Source organism: Sander vitreus, chromosome 4, assembly GCF_031162955.1.
Source record: "Sander vitreus isolate 19-12246 chromosome 4, sanVit1, whole genome shotgun sequence".
NCBI lineage: Eukaryota > Metazoa > Chordata > Actinopteri > Perciformes > Percidae > Sander > Sander vitreus.
This window is the reverse complement of record NC_135858.1, coordinates 35732168-35753116: the sequence shown is the minus strand read 5'-3', so window position 1 is coordinate 35753116 and position 20949 is coordinate 35732168. Positions and strand designations below refer to the sequence as shown.

The 20949-nt window shown below is 42.9% G+C and overlaps 1 protein-coding gene across 1 annotated transcript in view; it reads left to right on the top strand.

Moving 5' to 3' along the window:
• Positions 1-11242, top strand: part of LOC144517390 (poly(rC)-binding protein 4-like) — an 84993-nt gene extending 73751 nt beyond the window's left edge. Inside the window, exons 12-13 of the mRNA XM_078249485.1 lie at positions 573-742; positions 9473-11242. Of these exons, the coding sequence (XP_078105611.1) occupies positions 573-742; positions 9473-9887 (585 nt within the window). The 3' untranslated portion in view covers positions 9888-11242. The remainder of the gene's footprint in view (positions 1-572; positions 743-9472) is intronic.
• The last annotated feature ends 9707 nt before the right edge of the window (positions 11243-20949 follow it).

Here is a 20949-nt window from a genome sequence, read left to right as displayed (position 1 = left end):
TCGTACGCTTTCTTACTTACGTTTGGTTTAGGCAAGGGGTGGTCTGGATAATCGGAAGTACATTTCCAAGATAACTGCCTGAATCCTTCGTCCCTCCCCTCCTGCTCTCTGTGTGTTGCCGTTCTCAAACTCTGTTCGCTTCGGGAAAACATAAAAAAAAACTTCGAGCTAGCGAGCAACACGCTAAAAATGACAAAATGTGAAGACGATTTGGATTTCAACAAGGCAGATCTGTTTGGTTCTTTGTAAAGATTTACAAAGAATAAGTTTAGGACATTTCCTCTCTAACCGGGACGTTTTGGGAGCGATTGGTGGGATTCAAACGGGAACACAAAATAATTTGTCTCTCCCCGTTCACTACCGTTCATATTTTGTCCTTATTAAGGTCCCATGATGTCCACCGGAAGGGGTGGGACTTCGCCTCTCTATAACATTGTAGACATGACAGAAAATATGGAAAAGCATAATATGTCCACTTTCAAATACAGTCTTCGCTTTGAGAAACCCAAAACGCTGCAGTACAAGTAGATGTCTCTAACACCTGACTCTCTCCGTCTCGTCCTCCCCCACAGCTGATTGGCTCAATCATCGGTCGCCAGGGCACCAAGATAAATGAGATCCGGCAGGTGTCGGGGGCTCAGATCAAGATCGGCAGTCAGATCGACAGCACCAGTGACCGCCACGTCACCATCACCGGCACACCAATCGCCATCAACCTGGCTCAGTACCTGATCACTTCATGGTAAGCTTCAAAAAACAGGGACAGGAAAGTATCTAGAAAGCACTTCTTGTTGGAGTTAGTTTTCCATTTTAAAGGGTAACTCTGGGTTCTTTCAACCTGGACCTTATTTTCCCATGTTTTTGTGTCTTAAGTGACTGACGAAAACAACAATCTTTGACATTGGTCTAGTATTAAGCGAGACCGCTGCATTCGGCAGCTGAGAAACAAGCTCCAACGTAAGTTAACAGGACAATCGCGCACCTTCAGTCAGCGTCCACTAAAAGTTCTGGTTTTGCCGCTGACAGACTCAGATTATTATTTTAAGTGTCTGACAACATTATGGAAAGGATCCCTACAGAGATAGACCTTTTTGTTAAAAAGTAAGATCCTTTTTTAAACATAAAAACATCTGCGAAATTGCGTTTGCTAAAGCCACCAGACTCCATGTAAATAAACAGTAATTTTATCATTATAAAACACAAGTAATTCAAAGTCGACAGAAACTAAATAAAACTATCAAAAGCCATCTTGGTTCATCTTTCCACAACAATCACCACCACAACACAATAATCACCACTCTGGTTTGGTTGAAATAAACCATTAATTCACCCATTTACATGTGGAGATATGCTGGCTCTATACACGCTAAAAGTCCTGATTATTTACATGGAGTCTGGTGGGTTTGGTGACGGTGATTTGGCTGTTTCATGTTAAACTAAAAGGATCTTACTCTTTAACAAAAAGGTCTATCTCTGTAGGGATCCTTTCCATAATATTGTCACACTCTTAGAATAATAATCTGAGTCTGTCAGCAGCAACAACAGAACTTCTAGTGGACGCTAACTGACGCTGAACATCTGTCCTTGTTTCACGGCTGCTGGTTACAGCGTTCTCACTCAATACTGGACCAGTTTCAAAGATTGTTGTTCCCATCAGTCACTTAGACACAAAATCTTATTTAATATTTGAAAAGAAAAAGAAAGTTACCCTTCAAACCAGGCTGAGATTTCTCTCTCATTAACTTCACTCGCTTCTCCAGGAACGAAGGGTCTTGCTCCTCTGCCTCCTCGGTAGGTGTTTGCTTTTAACTTGAATTTCTTTTAATGAACACCCAGAAGAGAGGGTTGAGATTACAGATGAGAAGAACTCTGTCAAGCTTTTCCTCCTCCCCCCAAATCATTATGTTCAATCATTTTATGCACTGAGAAAAAACTGGACTAATTTAAAGCCCCCAAACTTTCAAGAGTGTGATACTGCACTCAATTTTTTTGAGGAGCACTGTTGAATTATCAAATAAGTCAGAGAACCAAATGATCTTATGTCGTGTTTCCACTGTCTGCTCGACTCAGCTCACTTTTTTGCTACCAGTACTTTTCTCTTTTTGTTTTCAACTGCGTATAGATAGTACCCCCTCAGGGCCCTTCAGACTCGAAAAAGTGACCCGGCAATTTTCCGCAGGGTTGTTCGGCCGGCGTTGGGAGTGTCACCGAAACGGCCCATTTGTGTAGTGTCATATTGTGTTCTTTAAACCCCCAATATAGCACAAGTAGACATTGGGCCCTATCTTGCACCCGGCACAGCGCAAAGCCCGACGCAAGTATCTTTGCTAGTTAAAGACCGACCCAGTTGTCAGTTTCCCGTCCAGCGCCCGCGTCGTTTAAACAGCAAATGCACCTGCACCCATCTGTAGCCCATGGGCGTGCTGGTCTTATAGGGTGGTGTGTTCAGGTGCAATCTGGGTGTGCTGGTCTTACAGGGAGGTGTGTTCAGGTGCATTCTGGGCGTGCTGGTCTTACAGGGAGGTGTGTTCAGGTACATTCTGGGAGTATTGCTATCTTGAGGCAGCGGGAAGTGATCGCGCCATTGACCAACAAAAACCTGGTCTAAAGTCAATAACGCAGCATTTCATTGTTATTTTAACAGAGCATTAGTAAAATGCTCCTAGGCTCATGCACAGCGCGTGCACACTATGCTTGTTACACACACAGGGACGCACAGCAGCACACACACATGCAGAAGATTATACATACAAATATTACGGTGCAAATCCTCCATCATAACAGCAATGCTCCAAGGTCTAAACGCGCCTGGCTTTTAAAGGGAATGGGAGATGATCACTGATTGGTTTATTGCATGTTACGCCCAAAATACACCTATGGTTAATGAAGACACTAAGTACAACCCTTTGAACCATGCACCCGGCGCACGGACCCTTTTTCCCGCCGTCAAACTAGCAAAAGTGGATTTGGACACGCCCTAAACGCACCTGCGCCAGGCGCTTCACGCCGTGCTCTTAGATGGTTAAAATAGGGCCCTGAGTCTACGTGTCCGTTGTCAGCGTCATTTCCACGCTTCCCATTTCATTTCTATGGGAGCAGCCGTGCAATGCATTTTTGTAGCGTCCCGTCGGGACTTTGGAGAAGCGAGACGTCAAGTTGCTCGCTCCTCATTTGCATAAAGTTGAATACAGCCAACTTTATGCAAATGAGGAGTGGCCGGTTCCGCCCGACGCCTCTCAAAAGCTGACGAAAATCTTTTGAACTGACCGTTGTTGCTGTGAAATGAAGACAGATTCAGCAGCTGCATGACCTATTTCTCTCTCAAAATGATGACCCGGTGACCCGAACTCTGTCAGCGGCAAAAACAGCACTTTTAGTGGGCGCAAACTGACGGTGCACAGTTACTATTAACTCACATTGTAGCTTGTTTCTCCGCTGCTGACTGCAGCGATCTCGCTTAATACTGGACCAATGTCAAAGATTGTTGTTCCCATCAGTCACTTAGACACAACGACATGGGAACATAGGTTGTAAAAATCGAAGTTACCCAATATGTACAGTCGAATGCCTCTTAAAACAACGGCAGCAAAGAAAATGTAACTTTTTTATTTTATTTTGGGTTAAGTGGAGCAACAATACAGCACAGGGGCACTCTTCATATGGTACATCAAGAGGATGTATCGCATGAGACGCAGCCATCTAATCAGGCTCTTGATGTGAGAGACACGAGACAGACTGCCAGGCAAGTTCACACCTCCATGAATATGCAAATTCATGATTGGACTCGGGAAGGAATTGATATTTCACTCACAGCTCTTTCTGCCGCCGACAGCAGGGAGAATAGGCTGGGCACATAGAGACACAGAGACACACACACACGGATGTTCGGATGGGTCAGCCTCATTCACTCTGAAATGTCAGGTCAGGGAGGGTGAGAGACTGACGCTGAAGTATCAGTGACAAATCCACTCTTTTCCATTAGATTTTTTTTTTTTCTCTTCAGTCAGTCAACAGACAGATAAGACTTCCTGTCGAAGGTTATTCCGTCTCTTCTCTCTCCGTCTGACCACAGAACAGCAGATTAATACTAGAAACTGAATAAACAGACATCCGTGCGTGAGAATATCTTCCCTTGGTTTGTGTTGTCGTCACTATTCATCAGTGGTAGAAAGGAACAGTTTTAAAGTACTTGACATGAGTATTTTATTGGCCATGTAAACAGCTTAGTCAACTTAATAGTCTTTTTTCGGGACTAAAGCCCCTAAAGACTAATGTTGTCAGACACTTAATAGTCTATATCAACGATTTTCCGTTTCCTGGATTGTTCAAGTGCCGCCGGAAATTCTGGCAGATGTCTTTGATTTCGGGCAGATGTCCGTCCCCTTCCTCTGTCTCTGTGTTGGTGTTCTAACCTCCGGTGGATTTGTGAGGACTATGGTTAACTGCTCCTCAGATCTCTGCAGGGTAAATCCAGACAGCTAGCTAGACTATCTGTCCAATCTGAGTTTTCTGTTGCACGACTAAAACTACTTTTGAACGTACACATGTTCCACCAAAACAAGTTCCTTCCTGAGACTATTTAGCAGAGACACCGTGGCTCCGTCCGGAGCTTAGCCCCGCCCAAGACGATTGTGATTGGTTTAAAGAAATGCCAATAAACCAGAGCACGTTTTTCTCCCATCTAGACCTGCGCGTTTAATCGTTATAAAATTGCGATCTCGATTCACCCTGTTCACGATTTCATTTTTAAATAACTTTTTTTTAGATTTTTGTTTTGATTTAAAAAAAAAAAAATTATAATTATTTTTATTTATTTTTTTATGACTTTGATTCTCATTTAATTTTACGAGCCGACTGCATCTCAAACGCTGCTACTTTCTTCTGTGAGTTTTAAACATAGACTGTAGAAAATAGGTTTTAAAGAGCTCCCAGTGCTGCAGAGCTCTCCCTTCTCTTCATTGAAGCCTCTGTGTTTACAGGCTGGTGGTGATGATCAATGTGCTATAGGTGCCAAAACAAAATGATGTTTGGTACTGCCAATATGTTTTGTTTTGTCATGGTTCATGTGTGCAGTAAACATTACACTTGGTGAGAAAAAAATCATGGCAGAAAGTCGTGATATCAATTCTAAGCTAAAAAAATCGTGATTCATATTTTTCGCTGAATCGTGCAGGCCTACTCCCATCCAGGAATGCTGTGTGGACTCCACAGCGCTGTGGAGGAAGGTCTGGCAATGCGAGATTAAACACTTAGGGCTCCTGCACACTGGCTGCGTGGCGTGAGCGTGGCGTGAGCGTGGCGTGAGCGTGGCGTGAGCGTGGCGTGAGCGTGGCGTGAGCGGGTCAGCTGCGTGGCGTGTCCGTTTATATTTCAGCTCCCATGGTAACAGGTTAGAGCGTGCACACTGCCTGCGTGACATGCACGTCTAAGAAAACTCTTGCATGCTAGAAATAGAACCAACGCCTATTTTTCACGCGACACGCAAGCGTGTTGGAAGCATTTCTAGGCAACATAGAATACTAAAAGATGTTTATATGTCATTTTGACACAAATACATATTAATAAATGACATGTTGATGTTTGAAAGTCTCTAGGTTTTGACATAAATGCAGATATCAATGTAATTTAAAAAAAATAAATAATTATCGATTTTCAAATATTGCACCTGTCAATACAGAACGAAATATTCTGTAGCCTATTTTGCCGTCAATCCTGCCGACGTTGTCTTTGCAAGCATTGTGAACGTGTATAGAAGCTGCACAATTGGCCATTAACGTTACATTGCAGTTTGCCAACTGCAGCGATCTTGGTAAATACTGGACCAATGTCAAAGATTGTTGTTCGCATCAGTCACTTAGACACAGAAACAAAAGGAAAATGGGGTCCAGTATGTAAAAAAAATGGAGTTGCCCATTAACCTTTCCTGTCCAATGCTGTCTGGCTTGATGAAGAGCTGTACCAGTTCTTTCTTTTGTTTCATCCTTCTTCCCCTCTCGATCACCAGTCTCACTGTCTTTGAATGCAGGGGACACAGTAAATATCAGCGTCGCCTGTTGAGGGTGAGGCACATTCATGTGTGTTACAGAAGAAGTTTCTAGCAATATGCACAAAATATTTTCCCCCTTTTTGCACCTGAAAGTAAGATGTGATCTACATCTGGGTATCTTATCTGGAGATGGAAATCCACGGACCACATCTGGCTCACTTTCATATCTCTGCCAGGCGTAAATGACATCTGTAAAGGTTAGCCCAAAACAAGAGCTGAAAAGGTCACCGAACACTCATTTAAACAAGTCAGACAACAAGCTGAAGAGGACTTCATCCCCTGGAAAGAATAAATAAGCAGCTTTGCTTCCTTCTGCTTAGCCAATATGCAAAATGGGGACCAATCAAAACGGAGGAACAAGAATCGCAGCCTCTGCAAAATAGTCTCAGGAAGGAACTTGTTTTGGTGGAACATGTGGACGTTCAAAAGTAGTTTTATTCGTGCAACAGAAAACTCAGATTGGACAGACAGTCTAACTAGCTGTCTGGATTCACCCTGCAGAGACCCAGATAATGCACCCAGATAACCGGTTGCATGTTGATGTCCATCTGACATGAATTGAAGATTGATTGACTTTGTAACTGTTGCAGAATATTCAAATAAATGAGATATTTTAGAGAGTTAAAGCTCCAAATGGGAGACCAAGACTCCTCAAGAATCCTCTTCAAGATCACTCACTAACCTGTTTTTTAATGTATGTGATGTGAGAGACAGTATGTCTTCTACTTTAAGATGATAATTTTGCTTTATTATATGTAATAATCAAAGAACAAGTGCAGAGTAACACACTACAGGATCAAATTAGGCCATATTATTTACTTATAAAATGGAAATGTTCCCATTCTTGAACTGATGACTTGTCCTGAAGAATCCAGAGTACAAAGAGATCGCTGACATTGTGTCTGTGGCCGAAATAAAACTGATTGATTGATTGAACTATTGATACCTGATGATTGAGGTATATGATGCAGCCAGGTGTATACCAGGCGACCAATCACGACGCCCGTTCTAGATGGATTTTGAATTAAACTAATACCTGTTTTCTGAGTGCGCTTCATCAATGGTTTTGTTTTGAAGGAGGAAGTTACTTTAGAATAAAAGCATATAGTGCTGGACTCAGTCGAGACCAACTAGAATATTTGGCGAGTCCAACGGCCGAGTCCGAGGCAAGTCAGAGTCCAAATACCAACGAGTCCAAGACGAGTTCCAGACAACAGAAGCGTCTCGAGCCCAGTCTCAAGTACGACATCCCTGATTATAGAAACACAGTGTTCGAGGCAGAGCCCCGTCATTACTATAAGAGTTGCTCAGTCGGCGCATGAAGCCAAAAAAATAACCAGATCTTGTGCTCTGTCTATAATGCACACACCTCCACTAGACGAGCCAGTGGTGCACACCCCATCCAAAATTATAGGACATGCCATCCCATCTCTAGCCTCTATCTACGCCACGCGGACCAGCCATAAAGTGCAAAAAGTGCTAGATGACCCCTCCCACCCTGCCAGGTCCCTCTGGAAAGAGAGTTCCACGTTTTAGGGGCAAAACATCCCGCTTTTGTAAGAGTACTTACCCTGCCACTATTAGGCTCCTTAATGCTCAGACACCTTGCAGAGTAAACCTGGACTAAATGCACCTTATTCAAATACACTTTATAGACTGCCCCAGACACTTTATGGGAAGTTGCAATAGCACAAGGTCTTTACAGCTTTTTACTGGTTTGAATGATTGTATATGTGATTGTCTTTTATGTACTTTATTACTGTGGATGTATTGCCTTTTTTAACCTGATTTGCACCAAGACAAATTCCAATCAGCTGTGTTGACATGGCAATAAAGTATTGAACTTCATGTTTAGAGCTCCGCTAACTTGAGGATTATGCGGCTCTTTTAGACTTTCCAAACGTTATCGGACCAATGTTTCCACTGATTTACAGACGTCTCTTTCTCCATGTTAGTCTCTGGGGAAAAGTCTTTTTGGGCCAGAGGGCATCACGTGACGTTACAATTCCACCATTAGGCCGTTACGTTAAATTTGTTTCAAACCTCCGGGCCTGCACACTACGTACCAGCTCTGCTATTCTCTTGAAGAGATACGCTAGCGGCTAGAACAATGCAGAAACACCATCGCACTAAAATAAATCTTCACAACAGCTTAAGGGTCCTATCTTGCACCCGGTGCAGTGCGTTGCAAAGCCCGACCCAACTGTCTTTGCTAGTTTAAGACTGACCCAGTTGTCAGTTTCCCGTCCAGCGCCCACGTCGTTTAAATAGCAAATGCACCTGTGTCCATCTGTGCGCCCATGGGCGTGCTGGTCTTACAGGGAGGTGTGTTCAGGTACATTCTGGGAGTATTGCTATCTTGAGGCAGCGGGAAGTGATCGCGCCGTTGACCAACAAAAACCTGGTCTAAAGTCAATAACGCAGCTCATTGTTATTTTAACAGAGCATTAGTAAAATGCTACTAGACTCGTGCAGAGCGCGTGCACACTATGCTTGTTACACACACAGGGACGCACAGCAGCACACACACATGCAGAAGATTACAAATAAAAATATTACGGTGCAAATCCTCCATCATAACAGCAATGCTCCAAGGTCCAAACGCGTCTGGCTTTTAAAGGGAATGGGAGATGATCTCTGATTGGTTGATTGCATGTTACGCCCAAAACACACCTCTGATTAATGAAGACACTAAGTACAACCCTTTTGAACCACTCGCCCGGCGCACAGACCCTTTTTTCTACCATTAAACTAGCAAAAGTGGATTTGGACACGCCCTAAACACACCTGCGCCAGGCGCTTCACGCCGTGCGCTTAGATCGTGAAAATAGGGCCTTTATACTCAAGATTCTGTACTTTATTGCCATTAAACTAAGTTGCTAGGAATTTGCTGCAGTGTGCTCATTACAAAAAAAAAACACAAAGCATTCATAGCAGGATACGAGCAGGAGAAAGTTGACCTGGAGTGGGACTTTAGCTCTCTAAAAGAGTAGCTCAGTTTTTGTGTTTTCCTTTTCTGCTTCTGTTTCCTGTTTTTGAATCATCTGTGACAAAGCTTCCATCCTAATGCATATCTACACTGGTTGTGTTCCCTCCTCCCCTAAGCCCCCTCCCAAGCCATCACCCCAACTTATACAGCACACCCCCCATCCGTACAGCGAACTCCCCTACAATAATCTGTTGCAACCTCCAGCAAAACACACCTGTCTTATTATGATTTTAGTTCTGTCAAACTTCCTTGTTTTTCCTTTCATTTGTTTTACTCTCCAAAATATCCTGTTTGCTTTTGGTTTTGTTTAGGTTTAACATGTTTTTTATTTAACCCTCTAACCCTTCTCCATCCAAAACTCCCTCTCCGTTACCCCTCTCCTCCCTCCACCCTCCGTCTCTTCCCTCCACCTCCCTCCCTCCCCTCCCTCCGTCCAGTTTAGAGACCGCCAAATCCACTGCCCAGTCCTCCTCCATGCCGTCTCCCGTTGACCTGACCATGAGCTTCACCCAGCCCGCCCCCCCTGCCTCCTCCTCCTCCTCCCCCCTGGCAGCGATGGGCGCCGCTCTGCCCCACGCTCAAATGCTGGGCGCTCCCTACGCCCTCCCCCTCTCCAGCCTCCTGGGAATGAAGTCATTCCCTTACCTGGCACTCTCCACCCCTCCTGCCACAGCGGCGGCGGCAGCAGGTATCGGAGCGCCCATGTTGCAGGGCTCGATGCAGACGGCGGCGGGCGTTCCCGTTCAGGCTCACGCGGCGGCGGCGGCGGCCCTGGCGTCCTACACGGCCAAGATCTCATCCTCGGCCAACGGGATGAAGAAGCCGGAGAGACAGAAGTTTGCGCCGTACTAACGGCGGCGAGGGAATGAGTTTGCATCGCTGAGGTAGCTTTTGGGAACCAGGCTGGTTTCTGTTTTTTTTAGATGGAAGGGCACTTTTTATTTTCATTCTTTTAACACTCTCACTTCTCTTTCTTCCTCTGCCTTTCCATCTCTTATTCCGTTCTTCTTACTCAAAAAATGTCAAAGGGGGATCATTGTAGTCTGTGTGATTTCAGATGTGAAAAGTGCAGCAACAAATAAGGTTTTTCCATGGGTAGGTCACACTGAACTTGCCACGGTCAGTGCCATAATTGGACCAAAAAGGTGCCAGTACACTAATTTAGCAGTTCCATGACATGACCATTGCATGTGTCTTGGATATATTTATAGTCATGCGTATATCTTGTAGGGGAGACCTAGTCTGGCTATCAATCTTTTAAGATTGAACATTAATCTGTGGAGTCTGCTCTGTAGTTTCTACTGCACAAGAGGCGTGATCAACGGGCGTAGTTCAAATGACTCTATACGCAGTTGGGTGATGGATTAGGCTTTTACCAAAGCCGGTCGGTAGTAAGGCAAACACATCCTTATTTTGTAGGAATTGTTCCAGTGCAAGAGAAAACTTGCCTTTGAAATCTTTAAAAACAGCAGCGACAGCGGCATCAACGGGTTGCTGCGCTTTGGTGGCCGCCATGTTGAATTTAAACAAAAAGCTGCTTGCCTTCGCTTCTCTTTCGTCATCGTGTTAAATCCGCCAATAGCGGGCCAGGTGGATAAGCCAGTTTGTGATTGGGCCCCGCAGATTTGTAACGGAAGGATAGAAAAATGTACAGGCTTCCAGCCTGAGCTGCAGGGAGAAATCAAATCACCGGCAGATCAGGCTGGGTTTACCCAGTCTAGGGGAGGCCGTGAATAGTTGACGATTCGATCTAAGGAGCCTGATTCATCACAGTGTCTACAAATGTGGTTATGAAACAAAGGATCATTCCATTCGGACTGAAAAGTCGGGCTAAAATGTCATTAACGGGTTTCGTATGATATTGTACAAAATGACGGCGACTGCCGGGAACAGTTAAGTTTAGCTGAGAAAAGGTGACTGTGAGCCGGGTACAGAGCACCGTGAGCTGAAGGTCCTTTCAGCGGCTGTTACAGTTGAGTTAAGCCGACAAAAAGTGAGCGTCCTGCGGCGACGACATAGTTGAGGCATCAAAACGATTAGTTAAGATTAGGAAAAGATCATGGTTTGGGTTAAAATAGTGGTCCCCTTAAGAAGTACTCCAGGGACATGAACACCTGTTTCCTGGGTGAAAGTCTTGTGTTTTCTCGTAGAAAAGAGAGAGTTCTCTGTGCTTCTGCAAACCACAACAATCCAGTGCAACCAGGGCAGGACAGGTCAGTGTAGAGTAAAAAGATCGCCGGTGCAACACAGATGTCTTCTGAATTTATAGTTTTTTTTATTTAATAAGCTGCATAACAGTAGGCCTTCTCTGCCCATTCTCTCCAAGGACTGTGATGAAGATGTAACCTCACAAACATTAGTCACTGTTAGGCACCTTATTAAATAAAAAAAACTATAAATTAAGAAGACATCTGTGTTGCACCGGCGATCTTTTTACTCTTACTCTCCCCGGCTTGAAAGCCCTGTGATTTAAGATCCAAACATCCCCCCCGACCTCCTCCCTACGAGGATTTTCACGCTCTTATACAGCAGCAGGTAACGTGCTGCTGACAGTAATAAATACTAGAATACATACCAATGACAGAGCTTTACTTTTCGTAGCGATGTATATGAATGCTTCATGAGAACAACGTGCACAGTGCGGCTAAAGACGTCCGACTCAAGCCAATGGAAAAACCTTCAGTAAGAGCAGTTTGATATGTTGCTAAATCCGAAACAAAAAAAAAGAAGCATAATTTCTTCTTTTGTAAACTCATACGAAGCTGCTTCCTCACTCTGACTGAAGTGTGTGACAGCCAGACACTAGGCTGCAGGGGCTCATGGGTAATAAGAAATGCAATGAGAGAGAGTTATCTGTCAAAGCTCCGCATGGGGAAAAAATAAATTGAGGAACAAAATAGGAAGATAAAGGAATAATACCCTCCGTCTTGTTTTCTTGACCTTTTCTACGGGTCACGAATCACATCTTCTTTGAGTGGAGATTTCAAAAATCAAAAGTTTTTTTTTTATGCGCACTTCGAATCCTCAAAGTCAGGTGAACATGGCACAGTTGTTACGGACTGAAACAGACCGAAATATCCAACGTAGCGCCAGTGTCTGATCACTCATGATCCTCCCGACAGGGAGCATTAATTATTTGGCAGCGTGTGGGATATTTTTGACTTTTCATGTCTCAGTGGTGATTTAAAATGTGCTAAAGTAGACAATCTTGTACAGGAGCCTTCCTATCGGTGACGGATCATAACATACAGCTGCTGTGATGCTTTTATTTTGGCGGTTTGTTTAGCTTTTGCTTCTGCGTCCAAGCTGCATGTTTCTGTGCAGATATTCAGCGGTTTAATAAACCACTCAGGGTCGCCAACTCCTCTCTCTCTCTAATCCCCCTCTCTGGTAGATAAGTGTCTTCTACACAGCCATAACTCAGAAAGTCAGCGCACGCGTCACAATTTGCATTCGCTTAAGCCTCTTTTGCATTATAGATTATTTTCGGAAAATCTTGGCAAAATTCCTACGAACACAATCCCATGGGTGCTGTTATGTCTCTGCGTGCAGCGTGCACTGTCTGTTGACCAGTTAGCTTAACCCTTCTGTTGTCCTCTGAAATTTGGGTTTTCTTTCAACCAAATTACCCAAAAATAACATGGATGGTTCCATAAAACGCTCTTTGCAACTGAAATGAAGGATCAGATCACTGATTTGGGGTGTTTTATTTAATTTTATAGCATTATCCTGACTAAACTATGACATATCAGTTATTAGTCCTCAACATACGTTCCTCTGATCTCAAATATGAGTCAAAATGATTAATTATTTCAGCTTTTGTCTAACACAATAATTAGATAATTTCAAATAAATGAGGTTCATTGAATGACCATGACCATGAATTCCAAAAAGAAGTGTAAAACTAGTGTTAATAAGTTGGTGTTAGTTGTGTGTATATACTGGTGGTAATGGAAAGAAAGAAAGGGCCGAAAACGTCAAAATAAGCGACAAAAACATAAAAAAAACAGTGCCTAAAAAAAGGCTTTATTTTGACCCAGGAGGACAACTCAAAGGTTAATAAATAAAATACAAGTATGAAGGAGATCTTCAAGAGAGAAACGCCTCCTCCAACAGTGAACGTCCAGCCTGGTGTTGACACCAGGGGTTACATACAAAAGTCTTTCCTCCTGCCACAGTGAGCTGCAGTATTTCTTCAATGGTTTTACTGTAAAGGTACGGTGAAAGAAAGGAAAAGTTGGGAACCAGCGGTCTAAACTTCCCTGTGGAACATGGAGATTCAAAAGTTTAAACGCAAATTAAACACGCTTAAACTACAGGTGTTTTCCGGTTTAAATGTTGATCTTTAAGGATGTTTAAAGGTGATTTCCGTCCTTTTTAAATGACTCCATAAACATCCTGGAACTACCATGAGAACCAACGTTTAAATAAAACCGGTAAAGTGCACCCAGAGACATAAAACTACGGAGCCCCAGACATGACATCCGAAAATGCTAATTTGTTACCATGATATACTAATTTGTGACCACAAAATGCTAATTTGTTGCCAGGAAATACTAATTTGTGACCTTACGCACGAATAAATCTTCTTGCTTCTACCGGTGTCCAGGTAATTCATGGGCATGATACTAAAACAAACATACAAATTAATATTCCGTTGCCACAAATTAATATTCCGTGGCCACAAATTAATATTTTGTGTGCACATTATACCTATTTCGTGGCCACAACATAGGTATAATGTGCGCATGGAATACTATTTCGTGGCCACAAATTAGTATTTTGTGCGCACATTATACCTATATTGTGGCCACAATTTATTCATTTTTCCCATGTGATGTCTGGGGCTCCGTATAAAACAGCACCAAAGTATCCAAACAACCCCTGCAGCTCTTGAGTGTTTAAGGCTGTCACATTGAGCATCTCCAATAATCTCTCTTTGTTTGACTTGTTTTATCCATGACTTGTTTCTGTAGCTGTGCCCGTTTCAGAGCGACTGTTTCGGGAGTTTCGGAGGTAGTTTGTAGCTACTGTGTGATGATGATTTTAAAGGTTATTTGGGCCACAAAGCCTGTAAAAGCCATAGAGACTATCCCCCTCCCCGTCTGTTTCCTGCTCTCTCTTTTTGTCTCTTCCTCTTTATTCTATTGTATACTCTCGTATATTTATTGACTAATATGAAATATTCCCTCAGAGAGTTTCTATCACTGGTCACTAACACTGGGCTGAACGACTCAGCTTTTGTGTACGACAACGATGTCGACTTGTATTATATGACTACTTCCTTTCTGCTTCCTGTCTGATCGTTGCTTAATTTCTAGTATTTGTTGTATAGAGTTTTTTTCTTGTTGAACACAGGACAATATGTCTTTTTGCGGTAACAGTCTGTAATTGTTTTTTTTTTGTTCACAATTCTCATTTGAAATGTCTTTAACTTATTTTTTAACTTATTAAGAGGAGTTTTACATTTTAGAAAAACAGAAAATATCTTTCTTTTCCCAACATGGCTGCAAGTGAATACTGTTTTCTTTTTCTTTTTTTAAGTTGTGTGAACAAAAATGAACTTTAAAAAAAGATGTATCACTGTACCGTTAAATGCTAATAATGTTTTTTGTGAGATAGGAGAGTAGTGTTTTCACCTGTGCGCTCTAATTGGACACGTTGCCACACTGTTAAAAACACTGCTTCACAACTCAGCATCCACAGAACTACAATAACAGTAGAACTACAACTCAGCATCCACAGAACTACAATAACAGTGGAACTACAACTCAGCATCCACAGAACTACAATAACAGTAGAACTACAACTCAGCATCCACAGAACTACAATAACAGTAGAACTACCACTTCCTGTGAAGGGTGATGTTTACAAAATAAAACCATAGATCAGTGATTCCCAACCATCGGGTACCATTTATCCTAAAAGCTGTTTCATGCTTCTTACGTTCAGCCAACGCTAACGTTAGTTAGCTATAAGCTTTTTCATGCTTGTTGCATTCAGTGCGGTCGGGTGCTGCTAACGGCGCGCATTGTTGCCGCCAACCGTCAGGTCTTTCATAAGGGCTTTTCAGACGGGGAGGGATTGTCGCGACTCGTAATTCATTTTCAATGCAAGGCGAGCGGGCAGGTAGGGAGGTGCGGGCAGTTTGACAGGCGGGCACAATCCCGTGACACTCGTGCTTGTCACACGCACACACCCGCCCTCTGCAAGAGTTGCAAGCGACGCACCGTGCAAGTCAATGAACAAGAGACTGATTCTTGCAGTTTGTGAGTTCACTAAAATATAAAACTGTTTTTGAAAGAGTTGTCCTTACCAGGACATTTGGCGCTCTTCTACTCTTGCTCCCGTCGGAACTCCTACGACCACTAGAGGGCGCCGCCACCAGAAACCTAAACATAGGTCGTAATTGCTGCTTGAACAAACGACCTATGGGAGCGTTTTTCAGGGGAGGACAGTCTCATTGAAATAGTTAGCCAAAAGTACTGGATAAAACATTCAGCTTCACTCCAAAGTAGCCTACTGTAGGACTGGTGACCGAACCACTTGATATTGACAACTACTGTTCTATAACGAATAGTGTTTTACATATGGAACGTGCATTGGGAATTGAGGACGGGGTACGTGATTTAATCTGACAGAGCTGTGGGGGGGTGAACTTCAAACCCAAAAGGTTGGGAACCCCTGCCATATATAATTCATATTTCCTGACATAGATTTAAAGGTGCAACAATTCTGCACTGCGCTTCTGTCAGCTGCAGCTGTGTTGGACTGAAGCTTACAGAAAACAATCCATCATGATTTTATGTTGATTTAATTTGGATGGAGGAATAAGTACAGCGAGGAGATACAGTGAAGTGAAAGTGAAAGCCAGACATGTCAGCATCTTGTAAAGTACTTCCTTAATCGATCAATAGCCCTGTCGAGTCAGCGCTGAGCAGATAAATCCGACAAACTGACTTAAATCTCCCTTTCCTCTAGATGTAAGGGACAGTCCATCGCTCACACACAATCTAATAGATGGAATCTACATTTGGCAAGTCCTACAAACCATATACCTACTCTTTAATTCGACCCACAGGAGCGTTTTCTGTCCACATATCTACGTAACGGTCGCAGTTTGGTCCGGTTTGGACACCAAAAACTACTTAATTAAGTTTAGAAAAAGGTCTAACGGATTGGGATTGCTCTACGTATTGTAGTTCTGTGGTTCTCCTCTGTGTGAGTGTGTGATAGTAGCAACCAACATTCTTTTGATTTTATTTCAATTTTTTTTCTGACTAAACTGATGCTCAGTTTGGTTAGCTGTCCTTGCCACAGTGTCAGAGACTAATGCTGCATGTTTGCTTGGCCTCCCTAACACACACACGCATGCGCACAAACACACACACACACACACACACACACACACGTAAATACATACACAGGGGCAGCCAAACGCGTGGCTTTTGCCCCGGATGTTTTCTCAAAAAGCCCTAATCTTTATGGCTGACTTTAAAGTCTTTTAGAGATTTTGTTTTAATGAGATAAAGAAGATATTGGTATTATATGAAACGACAATCTAAGGGATCCATTACTACCAACCATGTCATGCTAGCTTTTTGGGAAGGGGGCTAAATAACATTCCGAACTATAGGCTAAATTTTGTCGAGGGAAAAACAGGCATGGCCGTTTTCAAAGGGGTCCCCCTGTCCTCTGACCCCAAGATATCGGAATGAAAATGTGTTGTATTGGTACAGACAAGTCTCCCCTTTACATCTGTTTCTTCTTGGCAACTATCATGTTTTTCCCAAATGATGTAGAGATTTTTAGGCGTTCTATCATCAAATGGCTTGAAAAATAGTGTAAAGTTGCCGTAAATGTGGGGAAAATATACTTCCCACAGACCCTCCCTTGGTCTGGGCTGAGCCACGAATGTTTACAAAATCTGGCTCTTCCCCTGCTGCATACACTTGACGATTAGTTTAACACACATTTACGGACACAACCAACTGACTTGTAAACGGGCAGAAACACACACCCACACAGACAGGCCTCAGTCTTTGCACTGACTACGTGAACTCAAAGCAATACCAACAGAGCCGGGTGAGTAGCTACACATTGGCAGGCAAATATATGTGTGTGTACTTTTCAACTGTAACAAATGCATTCATATTTAACTTGATGGGTTGTCGATGCATAGAGTCCCCTGTTCCTTTTGTTTGTTTTTAAAAAAAATAATGATGATAATGTGGTTTATTTAACAAGCTCACTTATTTTTATAAAGTCAGATAACCTCGTTGATGAACTGAACTGAACTGTGGACACCGTGTTTAATCATCTGTCTGTCCGTCAAATGTCCTTGCCACGCTTGTCCATTTCTCTTGTTTCTCGTCCACGTGTCTTTCGTCCATTTTGCATGAGTCTGACTTGAATTGATGTCTATGCAAAAACATCTCTGTGTGGTTCAGCTCCGGCTGTGCTGGTGCGTGTGAAGTGCAGCTGAAATTAAATTAAAGGGCTACCGTGGACTACGGCTCTGACTCGCAATGCATCTGCCCTGAAGATCAACTCATCCCAAGCCCAAACTCCATACTTATGTTTACCTGAACAACCCGTTCTCACTCCGAACTCGTAAAATACGGACGTTTGGACAGTGGCTGTCAGTTTTTGAAGCGACGCAAAAAGCGCCCTTCAGCGTGTTTGTAGAGCGCACCAGGGAGAGCAGCAGCTACACGGGGTTTGAAGATGACGTAGCATTAAGAGCGACTACGGTAGCGAGTAGTATGAAAGCCCAAAAATCCACATAGGGAGGTTGGTTAGGGGGGTGGATTGGTCAAACAACACAGGACTTTCTGTTCCGTTCTTCTTACCCTAAACCCAACTGTCCCGTTCTTCTTTACCTAAACCCAACCGTCCCGTTCTTCTTTTCCTATTTTTTTTCCAAAATTTTGGAGTTTTTTCCCAAATTTTTGAAGCTTTTGTTTTTTACATTTGTCACTTTTTTCAACATTTTTGTCACTTATTTGTCACTGTTTTGTCACTTTTTTAACATTTGTGTCACTTTTTTCTGACATTTTAGTTTTTTCTTATAAAATTGACTAAAACACCCAAATTCAATGAAAGTAGTGAACTGATTATTTATTTAACTTGTGAAGAGCGATCCACGTTATTTTTTTTGGACAATTTGTTTGAAAGAAAACCCAAATTTCTGATGTAGAAACATTTTGAAAATTGGTCAAATTTGACTCGAGGACAACAGGAGGGTTAAATGCTTTAAGCAATTATTTAATAAATGAGAAACTTTCAACATAAACCACAGTAACAAAGAGTGAGATAGTGTTGTGGGGGGGGGGGGGGGGACATTAAGTCAGACTCAGTGGTGAGTGAAACCGAAGCCGAGGGACAGACACAGAGCTGTAGCCGAGCCGAAGTAGAACACTTTTTAATTAACTACCTTTATTGGTTATAAGGGAAATAAAACACAGATACTGATAATCTGCAAACTGCCAAAAAACGGCCCGATAGTCGATCTATCCTTAATAAAAACATTCTCACTCCCAGCTCTTCAAAAAACTGACTTTGGCATTAGTTACTGACGCAGAAAGTCTCCTTTAAGCTGCCTAAAACCACGTTATTCTTATTCTTTATTTTATAAGGGACAACACACATTAATTAACATTTCTGTAAATGTGCCAGTGTTAGTTCGACTGTAGTCCTTTGGCCAGATGATTTTAGACCAGAGCAACAGGAAACAACAAGACATTAGTACAGGTTAAACTATACAGGCAGAAGTCAACAAGACACCATACAGACAGCTAGAGCAACAAATAAGCTTTCTCAGTAAGCCATGCAGAGCTACAGGAAGCAGCAAGACATTAGCACAGTTTTACATCAACACATTCAGTATAAGAAGCCATGCAAGCATCAAAACACAGCCGAGCAACACAGACCCGAGCCATCTTCTTGCACCATTCAACCATGCAAAGCAGTAGCATGGTTACAAGCAGTACGTTATAGGGCGCCGAGCAGGTATACGTCATGATTGCTTGTAGAATTGGTTGCGTCTTGAAGGGTCAGCAGCAACGAGGTCAAAGTTGGAATAGTTAGATTTTTGAGCGCAGCACTCGGCGGCAATTCTCAGCGGTTTGCGACGCCCAAGGCTAGCGCTGCTCCTTCTGTAGTTGGGCGCCATTGCTCTCCCCGTACGAACACAATGGAACGGCCAACGCAGAGCGGTTTTACCGTGGATCACGCGTAGGCGACTAAAACGTCCCAGTCAAACCCCGAGGGCTTTCAGCTACTTCCAATGTAATCCCGTCCGCGGGGATATTTGACGCTCAGGTTTGGTGGGGTAAAACCACAACTAAAGCAGCTTTAAGTAGGGCGCCCTGTGTGAGTGTAGCCATTTAGCAGCGAGGGGAGTTGACCAGCTGTTGTTGGCCAATAGCGGTTAGCGGTGTCTTGATTACTTGGCCTGTCAGAACTGACGCTGGACGTTCAATTTTCGGTCTTTCATACTACTTTCCATTGTCTCTCTTAATACTGCGTTATCTTTACAGCACCGCGGTGGACCTGCTGCTCTGCCCGACCATACAGACGCTAAAGGGGGATTTGTGGGTCGGTATCCACCGCTGAGAAACACTGACCAAGCGTCATTATTTGACGAGTTGAGTGAGAACGAGTTGAAACATAGAACTCAAATACTAAATAGTACTCTTAAAGGGACACTTTACACGTTAAAGAATATTTTCAGCAGAGTGAAACGGCAAAATAACTATCCACAAAACAGCGAAGGACTTCAAATTAAATGTAAAATGACTGTTTTTGTAAAAGGAGTCTTGTGGCTCTGACGCGAGCAATGAACGGCATCTTCGCTATTAAAAGAAAATGAATAGCAACATTAATGGGACCATGGGACTTCCTGTGACAGTAACAAAGAACAACCTTGTTAAATTGTAGACACTCGCTGCTATTGAGGGACAAATCAATTCAACTGGTCTGGTCTGATTGTAAAAGAACACATTTTATAACCAGTGCTCTTTGTGCAGAATGTTCTTATTATTTTTTTTTAAATGGCAAACACAGACTGCACTCTCATTCATTTTGAAGTCCTTCACAGTTTTTTGTAGAAACGTAGTTTTGCAGCTTCACTTTACTGAACATGTTTTAAACGTGTGCAAGTCAAACCAACAAGTCCTCCAAACCATACGACTATATCTGTACGTCCCACAGGAGCGTTTTCCGTCCTCATATCTAAACCAGAGAAGGTAACGGTCGCGGTTTTAAACACCTCGTTAACGTTGTGAAACGGTCCCAGTTTGGTTATGTTTAGACACCAAAACTACTGAGTTAAGTTGATAAAAGATGGTGGCTTGGGTTCAAATCAGACTGTGACGCATAACGTGATGTAGCTGTGTTTGTTCCGTAAAGTTGTCCCATCTTTTCAAACAGGACATGAACCCCGGTCTCCTGGGTGAACGTCCTGTGTTTGTTTGACCCATCCACCCCCCCAACCTACCTCCTTACCAGGACATTTTGTACTCTTATACTTCCTCACCTTACTTAAACGACCTATGGGAACGTTTTTCAGGGGAGGAAAGTCTCGGTAAAAGTCCAAAACCGCTCTTCTGGGTAAATGCGTTGCCAGAATCAGACCCTTGGGACAGTGGATGAAGGTTTCAACAACACTATACAAGACTTTATTCTATGAACATAAGAAGGAATTTACTATCAAATGAAGCCCTCATTCCAAGTTGTACTACAAATACACACATAGCTTGTAAGGCAAACATATGTATAAGAATACACCCAAACACATTCACTCTAAACCATATGCTGAACAAAAATGACCACGGTCATGAATATTGTACTGCACTTCAATCCATTAGGACAAGATCTTCTTTTCTGAGTATGAGGTACTTCCATCTTTGCG